Raw genomic sequence first — 16,943 nt, 5'->3', positions numbered from 1 at the left:
TCCCTTCCCTCCCTCCCTTCCATTCCTTCAAAACCAAAGCAAGAGAGGTTTGCTGAGGCAGCTCATCCGTCCTCCCCTTTGGAATCTCCTCATCTGCACTCTGTAAATGCTTAGAGAAGTGGCCAGTCGACCCCCTAAAGCCAACAGCTGCCTGCAATAGGGTGTTCCTTTAAATTGGGGAGGGTGAAAACTCTCTAAGAAGGGGTAATGTTACAGTGCAGACAGATCAGGAAAAATGCATCTGTGGCTATTGACATTAAAAACATAGACCCACAGTTGTAATAGCATTCAGCAGAACAATGCAAAATAGGATACTGGCCAGCCTTAATGAAGCTGGTTTAAAAGGGAAAGCCTTTAAATTAAAGGAACTGGTAGTTGGAGTACTCTGAATGCAGTTTCTCTATAACTGGTTTTCAATAAGTACAAACTGGTTTACAGTAAGTACATAGTTAACTCCACAACATTTCTAAGATCTGACCTTTTCTTTCTGTCCATACAGTGGATATTCTCATTCAGGCCCTTCTTTCTTATTCGCTACAAACTGTTCCTCCCTGGCCTCTCCTCTCCCTGACAATCCATACAAAAAGCAGTTACCAGGTCCATGTTTCTGACCTATTGATCAAGTCATGCCAGACACCTCATCATCAAGGCCCTGCATAACTCTGCCCCTCCTTCCTTGTCCAAGGTTGTCTCTTGAAGGCTCAGTTCTGCCAGTATTAGCAGCCTTGATGCCCCATTTGTCCACTTCTCTTCTGTTTTCCCCCCTCTCCCAGCACTGCTCACTTACCTTGGAATACCCTTTTTGAGTTGGTCCCTATGGCCCTTACCATCTCCTCTTTTAGATCCCATGTAAAGATCCACTTCTTCATTCACATTCTTCTAGAATGCCTACCAGCAATGAATAACATAAATGTCTTTGTTGTCCTAACATGCTGTGTGCTAGCTTCATTTTTGACATCCCCTCTTTCCATTCGGACTGGTTGCCCCGCTATATTGCAGTTTGCTTGAACTTAGATTTCAAACTCCTCAGGGCTGGGAATCTGTCCTCTTTTGTTTGTGGTTTTGTGGGACACGTAGCACGCTTTTTGAGAATTGTAAAACAATAAATACTTTTTCCAAGTAAACAATACTTAACACAACTGTATAAATAATATAAAATGTCTCTCATAATTCTAATTACCTGTTAAATAAAATAGGTGTCTTAATGAGTAGATGTAGAACAGAACTAATTTGCCAGTCATGGGGCAGTGTAGATAGAATTGCGTGCCATATTCCAGATAAACAAGATCTCCCCTCTGAGCCCTTACTGGACATGAAACTAAATTTTAAAATGATCATTTTCTATTTAAAGAATCTAATACTGACCTAGCGACTCTGTTTAGTAGTAAATGGAAAAGGTGGGATATGGAGTGGGGGATGGGGGCGTGTGAGAACACTTTATCAGGATTACAGGATTTTTATCTTTCTGATTGGAAAATTCCTCGAACTTTCAGCTAAATCTTCAGACTTTAAGCAGAGAGAGGGAGATTGCAGGCAGAGTGGAGGAAGTCTGGCCTGTTGCAAATTGCAAACCTTAACCTTTCACTTCCAAGAAGTGAGGCACTAAATCCTTTTGGACCAGAATCCTTCTCTAGAACATTAACAATCATTTGCTTAAAGAAATTCCATTTAGAAGACTTAATAAAATGAAGAGTAACTTTATCCATCTCTTCGTGTTGATTATTGCTTAAAGGTGAGCTGCAAAGAATTTTTTTAATACTGCCTTTGCTCTTTTTTGCTGCTTTTTTCTGCATTAAAACGGGGACGTGACCCACTTTGGGGTCCTGACCCACTGTTTGAGAACCGCTGCTATAGAGTCTTCCAGAGCAGAGAAGACCTGATTTAGTAACGTAAAAAACAAGCAGGTAAAGCTTGTGTCTCATGAATGATTCTTTCATTTTGTAGGGCTTACTTGGAGACTGATGTTGCTGTGTCTGAGGAGCTTGTCCAGAAGTACAGCAATGCTGCACTTGGCCACATTAATGGCACAGTAAAGGAGCTCAGACGTCTTTTCTTAGTCGATGACTTAGTTGATTCTCTGAAGGTAAATGATAAAGCATACAACATACAGCTGTAGATTTGACTTTCCTCAACAGGGCTTAGAAAGAGAGGTTTAAATTGAGCCAGTGGTCAGATGTTAAAGGTATTTGGAATGTGTCCATTTCTTTAAAAATCTGAATTTGGGGATAGCTGGGCACAGTCTAACTCCTTTCTGTTTTTGTTTTTTGGCTCACGTGTCAGCACCAGTAAGTGGCCAGCATCTGGCCATTGAATTTCTAGGTACAGTTTCTCATTCTGCTAATCTTAAATACCCAAAAGAACATTTATAGCTGTGCAGCTTGAGATTACCTAAAGCATCGATGAACATTACATTTCAAATGGCATTTGACATGAATATCACATTTGCTAATGTTGTACAAGACTCCACCAATAATTGACTTGTAAATAGTTCTCTCAACCACCTGTTATATCCTTTCCCTCTGTGTCCGGTTCTACCTGTTGCAGTGCAGACTCCCACAGTCCCAGGGAGAGGGTACATAACACTGTCATAGAATTAAAAAGAAAAGGAGTACTTGTGGCACCTTAGAGACTAACAAATTTATTTGAGCATAAGCTTTCGTGAGCTACAGCTCACTTCAGCTGTAGCTCACGAAAGCTTATGCTCAAATAAATTTGTTAGTCTCTAAGGTGCCACAAGTACTCCTTTTCTTTTTGCGGATACAGACTAACACGGCTGCTGCTCTGAAACCTGTCATATAATTGAAATCTTTAGCAGCAGGGAGGTTTGAGTTCCTTTTATAAAGATCCTGTGAGTTCTCATTTCTTGCACTTCCCATTTCTGTTTACATGGTTTCTGTTGTTACAGTAGTCCTGGTGAAGTGGTCTAAACGGATCTGTTTCTACTTCTGCATGAGTTTCTGCAGTGACTATATTCTGACTGCTGCCCCTCCCTCTCAATCGTCACACTGAGTGATCCTCTCGTGGAAGAGTACACCACTTTCACACTCAATAAGAGGGAACTGAACTATAGACCACAGGTTGAAAACCACAGTTCTATGGTAACGACAACCTTCCACGGACCCCTTACACATAGTCTGCGGACCCAAAGGGTCTGCGCACCACAGGTTGAAAACCACTGTTCTAGCCAATTGAACAGCTGTGAAATGACCAAAGTCACATTTTGATATATAATCAATGACCTTTTAAATTGCCCTTTTTAAAAAAAAAAAAAAAGCAAATTTCCTCCATATATTGTGTGCTCTTATAGTTAGTTATTTGTGAGGCATGTTTTAGCCTTAGATTTAGGAGGTAGATTTAAAGCCTCTTTTGGCCAGGACTAAAAACTTGTGGATTTGTCTCAGGAAATACATCAGGGAAAAACTCAATCACGAAGGGCTTTTGTCTGGCAAAAAGATTTCAATAATTAAGGTGCTCCTTAAGGTGCAAGCCCTCATTTGTGATATGAGAATTTACATACCAACTGCTTGTGATGCCACAAAGAAAGAATTAGACTATCGGTTAAGAGAAAAGAATGGACAGCCAAACTGTTCTTGAAGATCTGACTTTCATTCAGTCATTATTAATGAAAGCAAGAAAAGAGAAAATTCCTTCCAAATTTTTTTTTGTTTTTTTAAAATAGCTTGGTTTGTGAGCTTCAGGAAAGCTGCTGTTTATCCTGCTAAACTATTATTTCTTTTTCTTCAATTTCTTTTGACTTCAGAATAGAATTGAAAGAGTCTAATTTGTCTTGGAGGAAAGCTTTAACCTACTTAAACCTAATGCACTTTTTATTGTATGGTAGTTTGGATGCAGTCTTTGTATGAAATCAATAAACTGTAAAGTCAGCTTACAAAATTTCATGGCTCTGAAGTAGTTTCTGTTGTAGGAAAACTTTAAAATATTGAGATTTTATGCCTAATAAGGGCCCTGGTCAACAAATGACGTTGTCTCATCTATTTAAATAAACATCTTGAGTATAGAAAATTACATTTATGCTTTTACATAATATTCCATATTACTGAATTTGAAAGTAGAACAGGAGTAGAGTCCAGTTTACCATATGTACTTATGCTAATAGTGAAATCTAGGTTGTAATCATTTCTGAGATGTTTTGATTAAACAGTGTGGACTCATGATGGTTTAAAATGGCATCTAAAATATTTGTACTGTATATGGTAAAGTTCAAAGGAACTCTTTCACTTATAACTTCAACGGATAGCTATGTACAGTACTTGCCAGGAAAAGCCAAGGAAGGGAACTATATTGTGTTGGGTGTGTGGTTATATAGTGATTCATCCAAAACTCGTGCAATAAAGAACATTTCTGTTAGGACATGAATACTGTGAAGCCATGTTGTTACTTGAATGATGGAGCCCATTACTTTACTTGAACTTGCTCATAGTAAAACAACTTGAAGAAACTGACCTATGGTTTTTATTTTAATTGGCCATTAAATTAGATTACAAAGTACTTGTATTGTGTAATCAGTTACTAATAATTGGAATAAAGTGGGTAAAGAATTACTTATGGCACTTGATTCACCCATCAGGATTACAGTAGAAGACAAGAATATCACTGTAACTCACATAGACAGTGAACTTTAGACTTTGAGTTCATTCTTTCCTGTATGGAGCCATGCAGGAAAAGCAGTATTATCTTTGTGATAGACTTTGGGCTGCTTATGCTTCACTCTGGCTTGGAGCCAGAGAAATAAAGAGCTTTAAAAAATCTTACTAAGAAAAAGCAACAACAGTTACTTTTTGGGATCAGTAAACTTCCTTATTCTATGTAGTACCTCAGCATAAAGGAGATGAATATATGGATGGGAGGCTAAGCTGGGCTCTAGTGTCTTCAGCATATGCTACTTAATTTTAGAAAGTGCTTGTTCTTGCAATAGTGTGTTTTTTCACTTTACATTACTATGATTTTGTGACTGTCCTTTACTAAATGGGACCCAATAGGGTCCTGAGGTTGCCACTTCTGTAATCTCAATATAAAGTTGACAAAAGTTTTAAAAAATTATAGATTCAGAACTTACATAATTTTGGGCTTGCTCTGCATAGAGCATGGAGGCAAATCTTTCTATCAGCAGTACTGCTCCAAGTCCAAACAAAGTCCTGCCTTCCTGATTCACTCTGCTGTACTGAGTATGGACTGGGCACAAGCAGAGGATTTGGGCCAGACTGTGTGAGTGAGAGAGAGATTAATTCTGCAGTATGATTTATGGATATTATGCCCAGTACAGCAATACATGGGTTTCAGGAGTCTTTCCTACCAGAATCTACACTTATTTTCTAAATTTTTGTTAGTCTAGAATTTTAAATCTTTTTTGTAACCTTAAAATTCCATCAGCACTTTTAATTCTTAAGGCTTTATGCTTTTTGGTTTAAATGTTCTGTGCCATAAAATGGAAGATGGACTCTGACTCCTTCCTACTATGAATATTTAATAACTGAATCCACACTTGTAAGAGTATCTGTACTGTTCATTTAAAATGAAGAAGGAAGGAAAATAAACTTGCCATTTCTTCCACACTGCCTTTCAAACAGGCCTGTGCCCTGACACAACATTACCATCTCTAACAGACAATTTAATTCTTGGCATCTGAACTGAGTCAAACCAGCAAAAATGTGGTTCTAATGGTGCTTTTTGTGATGTTGACTCTTGTATAGGCTTAATTTCACCAACTCACAACCTATGTAAAGGGGTGGCTCTGACCTTGTGGATTTGGGTGTTGGGTTGTAAGTCAGGAGACCTGGGTTCTATTTTATCTCCGCCACTGACTTGCTGTGTGACCTTGGGCAAGACAGTTATCCTCCCACCGTGCCTCACTTACTCCATCTGTAAGGAAAAAATAATCATGTTTATCCATCATCATAAAGCACTATGGATTGAAAGTGCTGTATGAGTGCGGAGAACACTGAATAGTCATGAAATGGTAGTAGCTTCTTGGTCACTATTGACCTGGGCTAAATTCAGACTTGTGACCTCGAAATGAAAGGCTGCGTATCCTATTACCCATCGCCTCACCCATACAGTCCCTCATCTATAATCATCTTTGACATACAAAGTGTTTTTTTGTTGAGTTTTATACACGCCTTTAGAGAAGGGTAATTTTGTTAAAGGCACCTCTCTTAATGTTCTAATGAACACATCTTGATTAGACTGTTTATGGCCTAACTGACCTTTGTTCTTTCAGTTTGCAGTGTTGATGTGGGTATTCACCTATGTTGGTGCCTTGTTTAATGGTCTGACATTACTGATACTGGGTAAGTGCTTTAAATTGTGTTAAATACTTTGCTTTGCAAAATAACCCTGGAAAAGTATTGAAGCCTCTTAAATGCTGTGTGTATCTACTCGCAGTACAACACAATGTAGGTTGTTGCATGATCTTTTATTTTATTTTTTTAGATTGTGGAATTATAAAAATAGTATTTTTGAATTTCATTGTTTGTCCTTAGGTTGCTGACTTTCAGGACAAAACAACATCATTTAAAAAATCATATTTAGTTTTGCTCATTGCTTTCTAGGCTACCTGTAGTTCTTACTTTCAAATTCCAGTTGCCTTGTACAAATTATATGATGGTGCAAAACTGGTTACTGTCCCGTTCCACCAGGATGACAGAAACCTGAATTGTAACTAATACAGTATTGCTACAGAACATCTTTTTCTTATGAGATCCATTTAAATTACAATAGCCTAACAATTTTTGCATTGTGATTTAGTTCTCTTTTTTGCTTTTTTAAAAATATGCCAGGCTGTGAAAACTGTTTTTAAATTTTAGTTGAGTGGCGTCTTTATCTTGTTTGTATTTAAACCCGCTTTGTTCCTTTCCAGCTCTGATTTCTCTCTTCAGTGTTCCTGTTATTTATGAGAGACATCAGGTGAGTGCTTAATGTCTGACATTCACAAATGTCTGATTAAAAATTACTCCTGTTGAATCAGAAACACTTAAGAATGAATAACTAGAAATCTGATTTTAGTCTCCTAAACCTTTAACCTCAACACCTGATATTGTTTCTAAAAATGGCCAGTGCAGGTTTCCTGACAGTGTTACAATGAGTAGTACAATTAAAGCCCATAGTGCATTTCCCCTCTTTAGGAAATATGTGAAGCATATAGTAATTATAAGAGAGGTTTGCTTAGTATGATTTCACCTTCTCTCCCTCTGATCCCAATTTGTTCAGTACTAAAGTAGCAATATCTGAGTTATGTAAAATCTCAGTAAGTAATTTATATAGTTTTTTTGAGAAGCCACCTTGAAGCTGGCATTGCAGACATTTATTCTTGAGCCCATGTGATTTGTACTACTGGCTAACGCACGTAGCGGGAGCTTGGCACAGTCTAATGCTCCTCTGGTAAATCTGTTGAAGACAGTAATTGCTGGGAGGGACAGGAGATTGTAGCAGTACTAGGCAGGAATTGGATCCATCAGGGCATAGAGTAGTTGACCAGATGAGCACTGACACAGGGATTCCTTCTCTCTGAAAAGCACCTGTACAATAAAGACACAGTGAAGAAGGCAGCAGGGACCAAATACAATGAGGCACACAGAGCAGTTTTGGGACACTCCCATCATCTGCTCTCAAACCCACTTGCACAGCAAAGATCACTCAGCATCAGAAAAGAGGGAAGTACCCATAAGATGAAGGGAAGTCACATGGCCCTGGAAGAGGAAGACTGACAACTTACCCTGTCTGCAGGCTTCCTAGTCCCACTGACTTAAATCACCAGCTGATTGTTGCTTTCTGAAAGTATAAAAATAATCCCTTTAAAATGCCCAACCTCACTTATGAAGCCTTCAATCTCTGACGGCAAAGGAACTGAATTAATACCAGTACATTCTGGCTCCCAGTGAGACATGCCGAAAACAAACAAGGCTCTGCTTATGCACTCTGCTTCAGATTGATCCTGATAGTCATGACGGATAGTATTCCTCGTTCTAAGCCTACAGGTCAAATGATTTTCAGGTGTGTGAGGTAGATTTTTCTTATGTTGGAGGGAAGTCCAAATGTTTGAGGTAAATTCATCAAAAGCCCTGCAGTCCTTGAAAGTTGGCAGCTCCTATGTTCTGCTGTCCAAACAATCAGAGGGGAATAGGCTCCATGTTTTCATTGCAAGGGAATTATTTCTTATAAAAGACAGATCACGGGGCTCTGCAATGGAGTGATCAAGTGTACCAAGATAATGAACTCTCAAGAGAGACTCTGCCTTGGCAGAAGCTGAGAGATTTAGCAGTTTTACTGTCAATGTCCAGGGAAATTTCTGAACCACTGGTTAGAAACTCCTACTATTGATAATGTGTGACTAGTAATATACATTTTTATGGTGGGCTCCATCCCACCCTTCTGCAATCCAGCGTGGCTGTTCTGTTTCAGTGGTAATACACTACTTTTGTAACATCCTAGTTGTATAGTGATTAGGAGGAAAGCCAGTTGCTATTAAGTGCCCATAACTGGCCCGTGTGCAGACTTGACTGTTTGGAACCTGTTAAACTCCAGTGTGCCAGCCAGCATTCAGTTAATCACCCTCTTCAAAGTGCCATGGGATCTCTAGTAACTGTCCAGGTGTATGTGGAGAATAGCAGAAGGGAACTGCGATATATCACTTGTTCAAAGCATTGTGCTTCTAACAGTATACATATACAGAGACCCAATACTGCACTGTCAGGAAGAGCCCAGGAATGGTTGGGACTCTTAATATATAAGTTATCACCTGTTTTGGAGCTATCAATACAATAGTTCCTCAAAATAAAGCAAAACAGAAGTGTGAACAGTACATTTGTTTTTGTGCATATAAAGGTCTTGGTTGTACACTCTGTGTAGGAGGAGTCTGAAGAAAAGGGTGGTTTGAGCTCTAGTAACTAGACTACTTATATGGAAGAAACACATGAAACGCTAGGATATACCGATTGTGGTGTTTGCAAGTGAACATACTTATTAATCCCTACTGCATCACATGCATTTCAAAAAGCAAATAGTGATGGCGACTTACTGAATGAGCTGGTTAGAATCTAAGAACCTACAGTAGCAGGCCTTTCCACATTCAGAAAGAGGGGTTGACCATTCTGCCACTTTGTGTTGTCTGTGGCTGGGAGGGGCAAAGAATAGTGAGATTTTCCTGCAGGTGTATGTACAGTATTGATTCAGCTTCCTTTTTGCAGTGAGTCCCAGTATCTGTCCATCTGGGAAAGTCTCTTCCTTCACCATATAGCACTGTTCATGCTACAAGCTGGGCTGTTTCATTTACTGGTTGGTAGAGATGCGAGCAGAATAGTTTTATGCCTGTGATTTGCAAAAAATTATATGAAACCCTGAAATAAACAAAAATGGGCTCTTTGCTTGTCTTAGAATTTTTCAGGGCAGTTAATGAAGCATAAACTAATTAGACAAGGAACAATGATGACTTGCAAGTAGTAAAGCAGCCTTTAGCAGCAGTAAAGCTAAACAGCTAACTTTTCTGTTTTTTCTCTTAAATTTCAGGCTCAAATTGACCATTATTTGGGACTTGTGAACAAGACTGCCAGAGATGCAGTGACTAAGTGAGTTTATGTTGGCTGTTTCAAACTAGCTTGTATAGATAGACTTTTTGATGTACGTACAATACCTTGGGTATGTTAAGGAAGCTATATATAGTCATCAAGAGGAAAAACGTACTTAAAAACTGTGGGAGATTTACAGAATTAACTGATTCCTTGCAGTGCAGTAAAAAATATTTGATGGAAAATGTTTGAATCATGCAATTCTAATAGCAGTCCAGATATGTGGATTTATATGCAGAAGACTTTAGGTCCTCAGCAGAGCAGGGCTCTGAAGAGGGATTTAGCAACTTTACTGCCAATTTTCTTACTGTTGCAAATTAATGTATCTATGATAATTATCTTTAAACATTGACATTTTCAAGGCTACATTTATGCTATAAATATTGCTGTATTTCCACATTTAAATACCTTTTTAATTTTCTCTCACTCTTTCAGGGTCCAAGCTAAAATACCTGGATTGAAACGCAAAACTGAGTAAAAAGCCTGAAGCAACTTGTCAATTGGAGTTCATCTTTCAGGGGGGAAATATTCATTTGAATTACATAGGGAGGGTCAGGGAATAGTAAAACCTTGACATTGCAGTGCAATTTCACAGATCTTTATATTTTAGCAGCACAGTGTTTGAGGAAAAATACCTGTTTTGACTGCCATGTGTTTCATCATCTTAATTATTGTAAGCTGCTATGTATGGAATTAAAACTAATCATCTTTGTTTATCCTGTGTGCAGCACCAGCTAATACAAAAGATTTGAGAAAGCTGTATATTGTGCTTCATCAGAGGTAGTCTTGCTGCATTCAAGAAAAGGTAGAGCAGAGGATAACATTTCCCATTTTGTGCACTGTGTATGGTCTGGGTCGATTGAGGCAGATTTTCTAAAATGAGATGTTTAGAAGAATATACCATTAAAGCAAGTTTGAAAAACTTTGTCTTTTTGGTATAAGTGTAGCTGTATTGTGATTTTATTGTTTTATCAATTGCATATATATATATATACACATATATATATATATATATAATATGTAGTATTTCACAAAGCTTGGATCTTTCAGCTGCTCCACAGTGCTTGATAGTTCAGAAAATGGACTGATTTTAGGACTAGCCATAGCGCACAAACTTGAAAAATAAAATATTTCTAGAAACACTACCATCTATTTAAAAAAAACAAATGAACTTGCACACACATAAAACTTCGAGCATACACTGTGTTGCACAAACATAATCTGTGGAGCAAATATCTAATGCTGCAAATGTTTGAAAATGTCGAGCATTGTTATGCAAGAAATTACAAATGAAAATGTATACACTTGTGGTTTAAGCTGTATTGAACTAAGTCTGTGGAATGCATTGTGAAATGTAAAAACAAAAAACCCAAGTATCAATAAAGCTTATAGACTTAAAGAATTTTGGTGTTTTGTCTTGAGGAGACTTCCAGATTATAATATATATATTTATTACACAAGTCAGTCGAGCATCTGTTTTATGTAGTTCAGCACTTTGGAAAATTGAGAGGGATACGAAGTGAGTCCAGCAATTTTTCAGGATAACTTATTGATTCTACTAACTTGACTGTAAAAATAAGATCAATGAAAATTTATAACCAAATGTATTTGACACACAGGTTTTCAAATAGTTATGTGGCCATTGAAAAATAAATTCATGCATTAGTATTTTCATATACAATATAATACAGCATTACTTCTTAGCATATTATATATATAAAAAAACGACATAAACATATACAAATCATATTTATTGAAATGTTTTCCTGATAGACAACTATTGCTTTTAAATATTTTTCATAAATCATCATTTAGCAATTCATTCCATCACACAATTATTTTTATTCAGGATACAATCAACGTGAAAGGCCAACATGACAACATAGGCAAAGAAAATGCTCACCCAACATGGTTACATTATCTTAATACAGAAAAGCTTTCATTAAAAAAAAAAGAAAAAGACTACATAGGGTCTCCTATTCTGTGTCTGACAAACTGATCTTTTGTAGAGTATTGTAAGGCAAAAGTTCCATTTATTTAAAAAAAAATTCACTAAGCTTCCTCAAGCACTTTTGTGTTAAATATATATTCATTACATTTTGATAATGCTTGTCTTCTCTCTTTTCTATGATATTTTATAGCCAATAGCTACCTTCTTATCAGAGATGTGCAAGAACGAGAATTTCCATTTTTCAGGAATTTTGTTTTGCTTTGGAACAAAAACAAGATTTCCTGTAACCCACATTTACTTAGACACACACACCCACATCCCCCAAAAAAGGTTTGGGTCAATCAAAACATTTCACTTCTTACATTTGTTTATAATATGAAATATATACCAAAATGAAAAGTTGTTTTGAAATGAAAACTCAAAATGGAGCATTTACACTGTATGCTAGTTGAGACTTTTTTAAAACTAAATTTCACTGAAATAGACAATTTCTGTCGAAAGATTTGGTTTTGACAAAATGGCATTTTCTGACAAAAGCATTCCATTTGAATTTTCATCCAGTTCTTTTTATTTTTGTTAATGTCACATACATGTTTCTAAACAGCATATGAATGGTTGCCAGATTAACCTAAGGTTGTGCAGTCTCTTCTTACTGGTTTACCTGTCATTCATTATGTACAATTAGCACATCTCCAAGAAGCTCTTCCTGAGTAAAAGATGGGAAATGATGCTTTTTGGAAGAGTCCAAATCAATTTACTAATCTTTTACTGTATAAGTAGTCAAATATAAAGCACAGACCCAAAGAGAGGGAGGAGCACAAGAAGATAACAGTAGTTTTTAATGATTTTCTTTCCCCCTCCCTGAAAAAAGTGCTTTGTACCCATATCATCCCTCAGATTTGAGCTTAAATCCTGTCTTTGACCTGCTACCTTCTTGAGCCAGATACATTCTACCCCTTAACAGATTGTTCATGTCACTGACAAACAGGAGGTTCAGATAATTGCTTGTATAACAGTATGTATGTTCTCTCTGAAGGAAACATTTTGGAGTTCAGTTGTGACAGTATTAAGAATAGTAACAGCAGAAAATGCTGACCACGTCAGATCTGGAAAAGGTGTTTGTGTTAAGCCCTCCTCAGGATGGAAGTTTATAGCACCATATGCAGAAAGCTGACAGTGGTGGGAGGCCTATTGGCAAACTCTTCAAAGGCACTTCATGGATAAAGAACTTTTTAAATTAAATGTGTTCTTTTTTTAAAAAAAATAATGAATTCTAAAAATGTGTTACTTGGTTTATTTACAAAAAGAAAAGGAGTACTTGTGGCACCTTGGAGACTAACAAATTTATTTAAGCATGAGCTTTCATGAGCTACAGCTCACTTCAGAAAGCTTATGCGTAAATAAATTTGTTAGTCTCTAAGGCGCCACAAGTACTCCTTTTCTTTTTGCGAATACAGACTAACACGGCTGCTACTCTGAAACTTGGTTTGCTTAGTTATTGAAAGTGAATGTGAAACCCCCTGCGGTCATTTAAAAACAATATAAAGCTTTATTCACAATGCATACAATTCCAAACAAGAGTGTCTAACAGTTGTCTTAAAATGGGAACATTCCTGAAAGAAGGTGTAAAGAAATGATTTTACAGATTCACAAATTAAATGCTGTGTTACGTTTTAGGGTTTGTGATGCTCAAAAGGTTTTTTTTTAGGCTACAGTTGTAGCTGCTTGGAATAATTATAAAATATTTAGCAAAAGCAGTTTAATGATCAAACTGTTCGTTGCTGAGGCCTAGGAACAACCTTTAAAACTTCAGCTTCCATCGCAAGGGCATCACAGTCTTTCAAATACAAAATCATAGTAGCACTCAATATTACCACACTCAGATTCCAAAAGTGTGTAATCCATGCAGCATTTTTGTTATGAAATTAGAGCAGCCAAAGCATTGTGGACTGGGGTGACTCGTCACTCCTCTGAAGTCACATGATAGTTGCAGCACCAGAAGCAAGGGAATTCCTCTTTCAAAGACATCTCCACACAAATACACTAAAAAAGTTAAATGGTGGTAAAGTTGTCTTTAACAATTAGCACTAGAATAATACTGTACAGATTGCAGGTTGTGTTTGTGGCTTCAGCACTTGTGGAAAAAAAAAACCCTATCCTTTTACTCCCAAACTGAGCAGGTTTAGTATGGATGTCAATAAGAGAAAATGACTATGGAGCCCTATGATACATTTTTGCAGTCACTTTTCAAAGAACACTGCTCCCTTATTCATACAACAACTGTAAACATCTAGTACGGGGGTGGTTTTTTTCCTTCCAGCATTTGTTCACAAATTATCCAGCTTGCTTCCGAGAGAAGTCAGCATGGTACAGTGGCTGAATTTTAATCTTGACTATACCCTAACTCATTGTGTGCCTTTGGGCAAAGTCACTGGCATGTTGATGGTTACTTAATGTTTGCATAGCACATTGTAAACTGCTCAACAGTTACACTTGAACCAGTATTTGGTTTTGTGAGTCATAAAAATATGCATATTTCCATAGAACCATTAGCAATTCCTATGTGGATCAGATCAATTGTCCTGTCTGTGAAATTTTCCTCTGAATGAGGTTGGTACAGGATACACTGACTAAGCATCTGTGAATAACTGATAGGAAAGATTTGCCTAATCTCCAATCTGTCAGGGTTGTCATAAGCTATGGGAATCGGTTTCTGCCAGCACTTTCATTTTTGACACTTCAAACACTGCCTCATTTTGCGTACATAAAAAATGTAGGTATCTCACTACCATGCTCTAGGACAACTGATACAAAGCACTACTTCAGCTTCCTCACAGTGGCCATTTACTTACTCCTTTTGCCTGTGCTAGGTCAATAGCTACTTTCTCTTGCAGCCTTTCTGCTTCTCATCTACATGAACTTCATTGTGTTATGGCTATGGTTAGTTGCTCCTCTGTCAAAGCACTCTAGTTACACCTTACATTTCACTGGCATTGCTTACTTTTCTGCTTGAGCTGCATTTCTATTTTCTGGATCTCTGTATGGCTCAACTAAGCTCTTGAAATTTGCCATTTAGCCATACTTGGAGTTTGTTTCTTGCATTTCTGCTTACCTGTTTTTTGAGGATTATTATTCATAATAATTATATGTATTACTATACTGAACCGGAGCCCCACTCATAGACCAGTGCTTTCCTACCTCTGGGCTATATAGCCTCCAATCTGTCCTCTGCCTGATTCAGAGCAGAGACTTCAACCTGTCTCCCATCTGAGAGTCCAACGTCCTACACAATGATTGGGGTGGATTAGGCAGCTGAGAATGGGATCCAAAAAGCCAACAAGATGAGTGGGAAGACACCAAAGCCAATGAGACGGATGTAACCTAAACCTAAGGGCTTGTCTACATGCTGCATTAGTGTACACAAGCCAGGTGTAAATACTATGACTGACCAGTTGGATACACACTAACTGGCCCTGTGGAACCTGCTGGCCTGCTCTAAAAGTCCCTGAGTGTATCCTAGCATTGAGGGGTATGGTAGCTAGTGGTTTGAGCATTGGCTTGCTAAACCTAGGGTTGTGAGTTCAATCCTTGAGGGGGACACTGAGAGATCGGGGGCAAAAATTGGGGATTGGTCCTGCTTTGAGCAGCAGGTTGGACTAGATGACTTCCTGAGGTCCCTTCCAACCCTGATATTCTATGATTGTACTGGGCTGAAGGGATACCCTTATATCTGCTCAGGATTCACAACTAGGGCCCCTGTCCTGGAGTTAGGTACTGAAGCTGTTTGTTTTGGAATAAATGCTGCTGCTGCATTATGCCCCCACTCCCTTATACACTTTAGTCCAGGGGCTAGGACACTGACCTGTGATGTGGGAGATGTGTGTTCAGTTCCTCTCCAGCTAACATGGAGCAAGATTTTGAACTTGGGTCTCCCACCTCTCAGGAGCATGCCTTAACCCCTGAGCTATGGGATATGCTGGGGTGGATCACTCTTAATTTCTCCTGTTGGAGCTGTTCCACTGTGAATAAATTATTAAATGAATAATTATATATAGGCATTGGGCCAGCAGGGGAGTTGAGTGGCTCTATAGTCTAGAGTAGGGCTCTCCCCTGCAGGTGAGAAACCTAAATTCAACTCCCTTCTTCCCCCTCAGGCAGAGGGAAGACTTGAACGTTGGTCTCCCACACCTAGGGTGACCAGATAGCAAGCGTGAAAAATCAGGTCGGGGGTGGGGGGTAATCACCTATATAAGACAAAGCCCCAAATCTTGGAACTGTCCCTATAAAATGGGAACATCGGGTCACCCTATATGAGTGCTCTAACCACGGACTAAAGGTTATGTGCCTCCTTACCATCTTATGGGGGCTTAGAATGTGCTCTAAGCATGACTTCTGCTGGGGTTTAGGTAGCAAGCTGTTGGGTAGTTGCAGTGGGGGAGGTTTAGGTTGGATATTAGGAAAAACTTTTTCACTAGGAGGGTGGTGAAACACTGGAATGCATTACCTAGGGAGGTGGTGGAACCTCCTTCCTTAGAAGTTTTTAAGGTCAGGCTTGACAAAGCCCTGGCTGGGATGATTTAGTTGGGGATTGGTCCTGCTTTGAGCAGGGGGTTGGACTAGATGACCTCCTGAGGTCCCTTCCAACCCTGATATTCTATGATTCTATGGACTTAGCTGCTGAAATTTGGGTGGGTGCTTTGGGGTCTTTTCCATCAAAGAGGTAGATACTAGGTGCCTCTAGGGCAGTGGTCCCCAAGATTTTCATGGTTGCAGCTCCCAGGGGCGGACGGGGCAAGGGGGCCAAGGTTGGGGGGGTCGCAGCTGGGAGCGGGTCTGTGGGTGGGAATGGAGCCGGGGGCGGGGCCACAGTCGGGGGCCAAAGCAGGGGCCGGGAGTGGAGGCACAACTGGGGGCTGAGGCTAGGGGCGGGACTGAGAGTGGAAGCTGTGGCTGGGCCATGGTTGGGGGCCAAGGCTGGGGCCGGGAGTGGTGCCACAACTGGGACTCCATCAGAGCTGGGGGTGGAGCGGGACTGGGTCGTGCTCCCTCCTTGGCCGTCTGTGGGGGTTAGCCCAGGCCTTGTTGTGTCCTTCCGAAATGTTGCGGCGGCGGGCTGTCTGGCACCCACCACAGTCTTCTGGGAATAGGAATATACTATTCCCACAGAAAGGTTGGGGACCACTGCTCTAGGGTAAGAGGCAGCTGAGTAAGGGTTTTGTGACTGATAGTGATGCCTTTGGGAATCTACCCCGTCATGAGAAAAGGAGTACTTATGGCACCTTAGAGACTAACCAAATAAATTGGTTAGTCTCTAAGGTGCCACAAGTACTCCTTTTCTTTTTGCAAATACAGACTAACACGGCTGCTACTCTGTACCCCGTCATGGTTAGTTTAAATCCAAAGCATGAGGG

The 16,943-nt window shown here is 39.2% G+C and overlaps 2 protein-coding genes across 9 annotated transcripts in view; one reads left to right on the top strand and one right to left on the bottom strand.

Moving 5' to 3' along the window:
• Positions 1-10,983, top strand: part of RTN4 (reticulon 4) — a 56,044-nt gene extending 45,061 nt beyond the window's left edge. For 7 of the 8 annotated variants that reach the window (XM_073339285.1, XM_073339284.1, XM_073339289.1 and 4 more), the window contains 5 exons: positions 1,945-2,083; positions 6,239-6,308; positions 6,878-6,924; positions 9,523-9,581; positions 10,017-10,983. In XM_073339285.1, coding sequence (XP_073195386.1) covers positions 1,945-2,083; positions 6,239-6,308; positions 6,878-6,924; positions 9,523-9,581; positions 10,017-10,059 — 358 coding nt within the window. In that variant the 3' untranslated portion in view covers positions 10,060-10,983. Of the gene's footprint in view, positions 1-1,944; positions 2,084-2,905; positions 3,099-6,238; positions 6,309-6,877; positions 6,925-9,522; positions 9,582-10,016 lie in introns of those variants that run through there. The other variant, XR_012158285.2, reaches the window with a different exon arrangement.
• Positions 10,984-12,958: 1,975 nt separating this feature from the next.
• Positions 12,959-16,943, bottom strand: part of EML6 (EMAP like 6) — a 317,359-nt gene continuing 313,374 nt past the window's right edge. Inside the window, exon 44 of the mRNA XM_078852321.1 lies at positions 12,959-13,575. Within this exon, the coding sequence (XP_078708447.1) occupies positions 13,551-13,575 (25 nt within the window). The 3' untranslated portion in view covers positions 12,959-13,550. The remainder of the gene's footprint in view (positions 13,576-16,943) is intronic.

Source organism: Lepidochelys kempii, chromosome 3 (genome assembly GCF_965140285.1).
Source record: "Lepidochelys kempii isolate rLepKem1 chromosome 3, rLepKem1.hap1, whole genome shotgun sequence".
Classification (NCBI taxonomy): domain Eukaryota; kingdom Metazoa; phylum Chordata; order Testudines; family Cheloniidae; genus Lepidochelys; species Lepidochelys kempii.
Note: the sequence above shows the minus strand (reverse complement) of the source record. Positions and strands in the feature narration are given on the sequence as shown.